A 9,746-nucleotide genomic window follows, 5' to 3' on the forward strand; every position below is an offset into this window, starting at 1 on the left:
CCGAGATAGCTTCATGTGAAGGAAAATGATCAGAAAAAGAAGGAAGCCAAAGAGAAAGGTAACTGTGTTCAAATGAAGTGCCAGCCTGCGCCACCCAGAGAAGCCCACTTTGTGAGAACTAACGGAAAGGAGCCTGAGCTCCTGGAACCCATTCCCTGTGAATTCATGGCATAATAAGCATATAACATAGCACACAGGAGTACTAGTGGACCCATGTTTTTAGGAGCAAGAACCTATTTATTCCCCATGAGCTCATGGCATAATATGTGTACAGCAGGGGCACACCAGATAACCAATAGTCCCCATGTAACAATGATACAAGGTGCTGGAAACTATTTCCCACGAATTCAAAAGTCAATCAACACTTTGTCACATTAAACGGCAAGGTGCCTCCCTGAGCTCCTGGAACCTCTTCCCCTATGAATTCATGGCATGGTAGATACAAATAATAGCATAAAAATGTTTCTTGTTCATTCAAAAAAAAAAAAAAAATCCCAAACATGGCTCGGCGCCTGTGGCTTAAGCGGCTAAGGCACCAGCCACATACACCTGAGCTGGCAGGTTCAAATCCAGCCCTGGCCTGCCAAACAACAATGACAACAACACCATTGTTTTGGTGTTGGTATTTTTTAAGCATGATGAATTATCACAAATACAGTAGTTAACTTTTCAAAAATAAAGCTCACCAGCTATTATCACGCCTTTTTTCCTCTGTCTTTTCGCACCTTCTAGGCCCACAAAGTCATACTGACATCCAGTATGAGCTCACCTTTAAACAGCCCTATAGAGCCTCCAAACGTGTGTAGTCACCAACCAGCAGTATACAAGGTGACCCAGAATTCCTTCAGGACAAACTAGGATATTCAGTGGAACAATCAGAGACTTCAAAGTATCCTGTCTCTGCAAGCAACTCCTAGACTGCACCCCAGCCCTAAATTTTCTCCAAAATATGTTCTAAAAATCAACGTGGATAGCTCTCCTTGGATGATCTGCTGACAACAATAACAACATTATTTAAAACCCGATTATCTTTGAACAGAGAAATATAAGGAAAAAAAAAAGCATTATCTTTCACCCAAAACATTCCTCCTAGTGTAACTGCTCTGTTGACACTGTCACTAAACCCTGTGCTTTACTTCTTTGTAGTGTCTCCCTAATGTCCCTTTCCTCCAGTAATCTTTTACAGGCTATGTAAGTGGGAGCTGTGGGCACGGTGTAAGGAGCAAAGATTGGTAGGAACAGATGATCCTCAGCTCCAGCCAATTAGTAACTGGGTGAGAAAGTAATGGCAGACTCTCCGATTATTCAAGATAGGGAAGAAATTCAGATGTCAAGAGAAATTTTCTGGTTTTGAAGGCAACCTGTGAACCAAAGAAAAAACCTGCAGATCACCCCTTGGCAAACCCTGACTGAACCAGTCTTCAGCATTCTGGTCCAGCTCCCTTGGTCCATTCCATATGAGGTCAATCTTTCAAATACATAGCTCCTGACTACTGCTAACTTGAAAAGCACAGATACTACTACAAAGTCCCAACCTTTATGGTGTCAGACAACGTCCACAATAATACAACCACTCTCCACCAACTTCCCTATACAAACCTTTCATCTCAGCCAAAGGAGTCTGCTCTCCCATCCCTCACCCCCACACGGCTGTGTCCCGACCAAGATGGCCTCCTTCCCACTTTCCCCTGCCCCAACAGTGCCCACACTGGCGCAGGAAACAAGCTCATCCATCGGAGCATACCCTCCAACACCTGCAGAGAGCTAGTTCACTGCCTAAGACACCCCTCTGCTCAAAGTCAACGATTTCACTTCCAAGGAAGGATTTAAATCTCCTACGAGGCAAATCCTATGGCCTTGTCTTGATTCCCACCTTTCCTCCCAAAACGATAAAAACAATGACATTTTAAAAGGGAAAGGAAAGCCCAAGTCACGCTCAGAGGAGACGCCTCCCACAGAAGGCTCTGTGAGGTCTCCACATTTTCACACCCAGGAAGGCCTTGGGGAGGCTGGGAGGGGGGACCCCTCAACCAGCCCTGAGGACAGGAGGCGGGGCGCAACTCCAGGTGTGCGCCTAGCTGAGACCGGAAGGTACCACCCCAACTAGACTCAGAACCTCGACTGCTGACCGCTGACCAGCGCGCCCGGGGACCCACTGTGCTGCCCAGGCCGGACCGCGACAAAGGGTCAAAGGGCAAAGACTACACCTCTACGCGCATCACCCGCGGGCCTCCGGGGAGCACCGCTGTCCTGACCGCGCCCACCCGATGCCGCCACTACCTTGTCCTCGGGCGGTGCATCCAGCCCATGGGCCACCCTTTGCCTCAGTTCAGTCATGCTGGAGATTCCTGACAGACGTCGCCGCAGGCAGGTAGCTCAGCAGCCGAGAGTGATAGGCCTGTGCGGGCACGCGCGAGCTCCCTCGACTGGCCCCGCCCGGCCCCGCCCCGCCCCGCCCGAGCGGCGCGCGGCCCCGTAGCGGCTCGCAGGCCCCTCCGCAGCCCCCTCCGCAGCCCGGCCGGCAGCCTGCGGCGCCGCCACCCTTTCACCCGGACAGAGCTCGGCGGACAGTCCCTAGCTCTGGCCCGCTAGCTCCCCCTCCCGGGAGGAGGGCTCAGAGCGAACGCGCAGGCGCACCGCCGCCATCACCCAGAAGCGCTAAAAGCGCCGAGACACCAGGGAGGCGGGTCGCCGGAGGCGGAGCGGCGCAGAATAGAAAGACGCACATTGGACAGCAGAGTGAGTAGGCGGGAAAAAGCGGGCGCTCCCTTGAGAGATTAGCCAATGGGGAGCTCCAGCTGTGAATGCAAGAGGTTGGCGCCTGCGTCCTGACAGTAACCGGTTACTGAAAGGAAGGGGCGCTCGTCGGAGGCCCAGGCGGTGCGGGTCCTCGCGTGCCCTCATGTACCAGCCGGCCTCAGCCGGTCTCAGCCCTCACACTCCAAAGTAGATTCTTGGACTCTGAGTGGGAAGACCAGTAGAGCCGGCCTGATAAAGGCCATTACCACTTATCACGTGGTAAGAGAAACCCAAACTTAAGTCTGCGTTGCTTTGCCAGGCGGGCGCTGATCGTGTGTAGGAACTGAGTTTAATAATCGTTTTAGTTCGTCTCATTTAATCCACATATCGCTTGGAAGTGGGTATTATTTTCATTTTACGGATAAGCTTTACTTCTGTGTTTCAAATTTCTTGTCTTCTGGACTACTGAAAGACATTTGGGTGGGCAAGAATGCTACCTAGTTTTGTTTACTGGGATCCCTCTTGTGTCCCTCCCACATCTCAAGTGCTTTTTTGAATGAATCTAAAACTTTAAAAGGAAAATTGTTTAGCCAACATTTCTTGGCTAGAAAGTGCTTAGTAAGAATTAGAACACAGGCAGCGCCCGCAAATCAGTTGGTAGGGCGCCGGCCACATAAACCAAGGCTGGCTGGTGGGTTCGAACCCAGCCTGGGCCTGCTAAAACAACAATGACAACAACAAAAATAACTGGGCGTTGTGGTGGGCACCTGTAGTCCCAGCTACTTGGGAGGCGGAGGCAAGAGAATCGCTCAGCCAAAGAGTTTAAGGTTGCTGTGAGCTGTGATGGTACAGCATTCTACCAAGGATGACAGCTTGAGACTCCCGTCTCAAAAAAAAACCACAGCAAGAAACGCAAACAATGTAACGTCGCTCTATGTATCCTTATAATAATACGACACTAAAGAAAATAAAAAAGGATTAGAACACAGGTATATTTGCTACCAAGCCCTACCTACCTAATGCCTGCTTGAATTCAACATTGCACAAATACTTGTATGTTTTGTTTTTTTTTCTTTCAGGGGTGGGAGAGACAGATACACTCTCAGTTCATAATTTACTTAGAGAAACTTAGCTTTTTATGTTTGTCTTTTGTTGTTACTTTATTTATAATGCTGATAGTAATTTTAAAGCTCATTTAATCCATCGAGAACCACATGACTATCATTTTGACTAGTATTAATGGACTTTTTTGTTTGTTTGGTTGGTTGATTTTGTGTTGTTGTTGTTGTTGTTTTGAGACAGAGTCTCACTTTATCCCCCTCGATAGAGTGCCATGGCGTCACAGCTCACAGCAACCTCCAGCTCTTGGGCTTAGGTGATTCTCTTGCCTCAGCCTCCTCAGTAGCTGTATTAGTGGACCTTTATGATCTAAAAACGAGAAACCTGGTTTGGCGCCTGTAGCACAGAGGTTATGGCGCCAGCCATGTACACCAAAGTTGGCAGGTTCGAACCCAGCCTGGGCCAGCTAACCAACAATGATAACTGCAACAAAAAATAGCCAGGTGTTGTGGTGGGCGCCTGTAGTCCCAGCTACTTGGGAGGATCATTTGAGCCCAAGAGTTGGAGATTGCTGTGAATTCTGATGCCACAGCCCTCTAAGGGCAACATAATGAGACTGTCTATAAATAAATAAATAAATAAATAAAATAAAAATAAAAACCAGAAACCTTTTGGATAAGTTTTTTTTTTTTTTTCTTTTTGGTTTTTTGGCCGGGGCTGGGTTTGAACTCACCACCTCCGGCATATGGGACCGGCGCCCTACTCCTTGAGCCACAGGCGCTGCCCGCCTTTTGGATAAGTTAAGCAAGAATTATTTTCTAAAGGACCTAAAAGGACATCAAGACGGTGACAGGTCACAAGATCTTCTGAGATATGTGGAGATGTCAGTATCCAGAACCTTGCCTTTAGGGGTACACGTGAGTGATGTGAGCATCACATCAGTCTTCTGAAAGCTCATCTGTTCTCCTTAAAACCCAGCCTAATACATAGAAGGCTGGGAAACTATATGTCAGAGTTATAGAATGCACAGTATCATTATTAGGATAGATAACGCCCTAAAATTTGGTCTGAACAGACTTGTCTGTCATGCTCAGCCCTCCCAGGTTAACTAAGCTCAGATCAAGGATACTGTTGAAGTCAGTTCTGTGAAGAACAGGGATCAGGTAGAAGTCATGCAAATAGGCCTTTGGCCAGCTTTAGGACTTCTCCCTCAATTATAGAAAGGGAAATGTATTGGCTCAAAGGAGTAGGGCGCCAGCCCCATCCCATATACCAGAGGTGGCGGGTTCAAACCCGACCTGGCCAAAAACTGCAAAAAAAGCAAGGGGGGGGGGGGATTTATTTACCTAAACAAAAAGAGGCATCTGTCTTCCAGTGTCCTGTCCTAATCTTAGTGAATATGTGCCTATTTCCTTGAATCTTTACTAACACTGGGTGTTAACACGACTTATTAATATGGTATGTACATTTCTTTACTTGTTAATGTGGTTAACAAAATTTTTCACATATGCACTAAGATTAGGACCAGACACTGGAAGACAGATGCCTCTGGATTTTTCTTTAAATAAATCTCCCTTTTCTCCTTATTAGTTTGAGTTCTCTGTCACTAAAACCTAAAGTATACTAATCAATACAGTGCTTGTAGTCATACTGAAGTTTTTTAAACTTATAAAATCATTCCTGTGTTTTTGTGGGTTTTTTTCCTTTTATGGTTAAAAAGCACACAGAAATATCTCATTAATATTTACTAAATTATTTTTCCATTTCTTTTTTTTTGTTTGTTTAGACAGAGTCTCACTATGTTGCCCTCAGTAGAGTGCTGGGGCGTCACAGTTCACAGCAACCTCCAACTCTAGAGCTTAAGCAATTCTCTTTCCTCAGCCTCCCAAGCAGCTGGGACTACAGGCACCCACCACAACACCCAGCTATTTTTTTTGTTGTAGTTGTTATTGTTTAGCAGGCCCTGGGCAGGTTCCAACCTACCAGCCCCAGTGTATGTGGCCGGTGCCCTAACCTGAGCTCCAGGCGCCAAGCCTATTTTTCCATTTCTTATTGGGTAAACTTTATTTGGATTTGAATTCTTTAATGTGCCTGGAATTTAGTTTGGTAAATGGTTATTAGGAATAATCCATAACTTTATTCCTTTCTAGCAGTTTAACCAATCATTTAATCAAAATTTACTTAATTCATTCTTTCTCCCACTGATTAAATAGTACCTTTACCTTAAAGTGATCCTCTTTTTGTTTTGGTTTTTTTGAGAGAGACAGAGTCTCACTCAGTTGCCCTGATAGAGTGCTATGGAGTCATCGTAGTTCACAGCAACCTTGAACTCTTGGGCTGGTGGGGCTCAAGTGATCTTCCCACCTTGGCCTCTCAAGAGGGCTAGGATTACAGGCAGGAGCCACATCTTCCATCCAAAAGTCCAAAAGTCATCCTCTTAAAATGCCAATTGGTTCATGTCAAAGACCTATTTTTGATAACTTTCCCTTACACTTATAAAAGGCCTACAAAGACCTGTAAGATCTCACCTCAGCTTTCTTTGCAACCTTACCTTGCACCACTCTCTCCATTGTTCATTGTGCTCCAGATACATCAGTCTTAGAGTTCTACAACCAACTTTTGTCTGAACATCTTCTAAGCATTCTGTACTTGTAATCATGCTATTCTGTCAACCAAAAACATTCTTTCTTCCCCTCCAAAAGCTAGGGCGGCACCCTGTGGCTCAAGGAGTAGGGCGCTGGCCCCATATGCCGGAGGTGGCGGGTTCAAACCTGGCCTCGACCAAAAAAAAAGCTAGCTTCTCTGATAAAATCCTGCCTCCTTAGAGAGGCCCTTCTCTGACCACAAATTGGGTTGTAGCCATTTTCATGTCTTCATTTCAACAGGTTCAGGTACCTGGGGGGTACCACATGGGTAGAGCTTATGTTATTTTCTTTTTTCTGACAGAAAAAGCTCACAGCAACCTTAAATTCCTGGGTTCAAGTGATCCTCTTGCCTCAGCCTCCCTGAATAGCTGGGACTACAGGTGTGTGAACTCCTGAGCTCAAGCAGTCCACTAGTCTTGGCCTCCCAGAGTGCTAGGATTACAGGCATGAGCCACCGCACCAGACTGGTAGAGTTTGGCATTAAATCAAAATGTTATTATGTAATCTGAGGGCACTAAAACAGAGTAGCAAAAGATATACATTTGTTATTAGTTGTTATTAGGAAAGTAAATGTTCTTCATTGAAGGAATGAACACATTCCACATTTTGCAAAGGAACTGAGTGTTTACGGGACCCAGGAAAAGAAAATACCCACAAATATGGGTGGCACCTGTGGCTCAGTGGGTAGGGCACTGGCCCCATATACCGAGGGTGAGGGGTTCGAACCTGGCCCCAGCCAAACTGCAACAAAACAAATAGTCAGGCGTTGTGTCGGGCGCCTGTAGTCCCAGCTACTCAGGAGGCTGAGGCAAGAGAATCACCTAAGCCTAGGAGTTGAAGGCTGCTGTGAGCTGTGACGCCACAGCACTCTACTAAGGGTGATAGAATGAGACTCGTCTCTAAAAGGAAAAGAAAAGAAAATACCCACAAATAGATAAAGTTGTATTATGTTTAGATAATGAGACACATGCAAAAATGTAGTCAATCACACATAAAGCAAGAAAGTGCCTTCATCAAAACTTACAAATTGGTGGCAGAGGATTGCAAGAAATAACAGAGTAGCACTCTTGGAAATGCTGCATCATCAGTACCTTTACAATACAGAGTGTAATATTATATGGAAAAACAGCAGTATCAGCTGCTGAGTGGGAATCTGAATGTGGAGAAATATGAATGCCTTAACCAATTTATTTTGTTTATTTTTTATATATGCATAAGAGCAATATATGGTAAAATGTTTTTAAAGTTCTTTTAATTACAAAATAGAAATTCTGGGTGGTGCCTGTGGCTCAAATGAGTAGGGCGCCAGCCCCATATACCAGAGGTGCTGGGTTCAAACCCAGCCCCGGCCAAAAAACTGCAAAAAAAAAAAAAAAACCAAAATAGAAATTCTAAGTGAAAAAGCATTGTATAATAGTTTTTTTGTTGTTGTTGCTTTTTGTTTTGGGGGGTGGGAGGTGGGGTTGAGACAGAGTCTTACTCTGTGACCCTGGGTAAAGTGACATGGCATCACAGCTCACAGCAACCTCAAACTCCTTGCCTCAACCTCCCAAGTAGCTGGGACTACAGGCACCTGCCACAAAGCCTGGTTAGTTTTTTCTACTTTTAGTAGAGATGGGGTCTCACTCTTGCTCAGGCTGGTCTCTCCTGAGCTCAAACAATCCACCCACCTCAGTCTCCCAGATTATATAATAGTTGGACAGTTGTATTTTCATTCTTATATTACATAAAATAATTTTACATCTTACATTGAAAGTATCTTAAATTCAACAAAGTACATATGAAATACCAAAAGGAGATGCCCTTTCCTGTGCCCTTTTAAGGTTGATGCAATGCTTTAAGAAGCTAATACAGAAGTGTAAAGTAAGTCTCCATAAAACCCAGAGAAGAGACAAAAAAATTCCTATGAGGATTCACAGCTGAGCCAGAAAAAGAAAAAGAGGGAAAGGAAGGAGGGGAGGAGAAGGGAAAGGCGGAAGTAGAAAGGAAAGGGGAGGAAGTACTCTGGTGAGACAGAGACCAGAGGCTGGCTTGAGCCCAGGAGTTGGAGGCTGCAGCAAGCTATGATGATAGCCTGGGTGACAGAGATACTATCTCAAAAAATGAAAAGTTAAATGTACTTTGTTAAGTATTTTGGAGAAGTCTTTACAAAATGAAGACTTCTCGCTCTTTTGCCCAAGCTAAAGTGCAGTGGTGGGGGTTGTCATAACTCACTGCACCCTCCAACTCCTGTCAAGGGATCCTCCCACCTCAGCCTCCCAAAGTGCTGAGATTATAGATGCCTGCCACCACCCCTAGCCTGGAATGAATGACTTTTTAAATGTGAATTTGTGTTTTTTAAAAAAACTTAAAATGACTGGATACAGTAAAGTTTGAGTGATTTTTATGAACTTGGTATGCCTGTGGGGATGTTCAGAAATAGTGGATGGAAATCACCTTTAACCAAACTGTATTACTTCTTTATCGTTTGACACTTTTAGGAGAGAATCACTTCTTGTAAAATAGCAAAATAAGGCCGGGCGCGGCGGTTCACTCCTGTAATCTAGCATTCTGGGAGGCTGAAGCAGGTGAAACGCGCTTTAGCTCAGGAGTCCAGCCTGAGCAAGATCGAGACACCCCCAGCGCACTCCCGTCTCTACTAAAAATTGAATTGAAAAACCAGCCCGGGCTTCGCGACTGTAACTCAGCAGCTAGGGCGCCAGCCACATACCCCGGGGCTGGAGGGTTCGAACGCGGCCCGGGCCTGCCAAACAACTACAACAAAAATAGCCAGGCGTTATGGCGGGCGCCTGTAATCCCACCTAGGATTGAGGCTGAGGAAAGAGAATCGCTTAAGCCCAAGAGTTGAAGGTTGCTGTGAGCTGTGACGCCACGGCTCTACCTAGGGCGACACAGACTCTTGTCTCAAAAACGAGAGAAAAAAAATAGCCGGGTGTTGGGCGGGTGCCTGTAGTCCCAGCTACCGGGGAAAATGAAGCAGGAGGATCTCTGGAGCTCAGGAGTTTAAGGTTGCTGTGCGCGGCACTCTGCCCAGGGCGAAAAAGTGAGCCTGTGTCTCACACACACACAGCAAAAATAAAGTGCATATATAAGGTGGACATAAAGTTTAAATTTAAATTGCACATGAACTTTATGTACACCCAGTATAAAGCCGGTGTACTCCTCCGGATAGAAGACGGCTTTCCCTCCTGGTAGGTCTAATTTGCATTTCACTTTCCGGACTGGAAACTTTCTACACCCACCCCCAACTTCTCCGGGAGGCTGAAGAGAGCACTATAAAGCTGGGGCCCGGCAAAGCCCCAC

General features: G+C 45.8%; 1 protein-coding gene and 1 non-coding gene across 3 annotated transcripts in view; one reads left to right on the forward strand and one right to left on the reverse strand.

The window, feature by feature from the left end:
* Window positions 1-9,746, reverse strand: part of CDS2 (CDP-diacylglycerol synthase 2) — a 103,376-nt gene that overhangs the window by 82,781 nt on the left and 10,849 nt on the right. Inside the window, exon 1 of one of the 2 annotated variants that reach the window (XM_053574858.1) lies at window positions 2,281-2,730. The exons of the other annotated variant lie outside the window; for it this stretch is intronic. Within the exon in view, the coding sequence (XP_053430833.1) occupies window positions 2,281-2,337 (57 nt within the window). The 5' untranslated portion in view covers window positions 2,338-2,730. Of the gene's footprint in view, window positions 1-2,280; window positions 2,731-9,746 lie in introns of those variants that run through there. 2 annotated transcript variants of the gene reach the window in all.
* Window positions 8,254-8,375, forward strand: LOC128574388 (small nucleolar RNA SNORA26). The gene has a single exon (XR_008376756.1). It is a non-coding gene; the product is annotated as a small nucleolar RNA SNORA26 (small nucleolar RNA).

The sequence above is a fragment of the Nycticebus coucang genome, chromosome 21, assembly GCF_027406575.1.
Source record: "Nycticebus coucang isolate mNycCou1 chromosome 21, mNycCou1.pri, whole genome shotgun sequence".
NCBI lineage: Eukaryota > Metazoa > Chordata > Mammalia > Primates > Lorisidae > Nycticebus > Nycticebus coucang.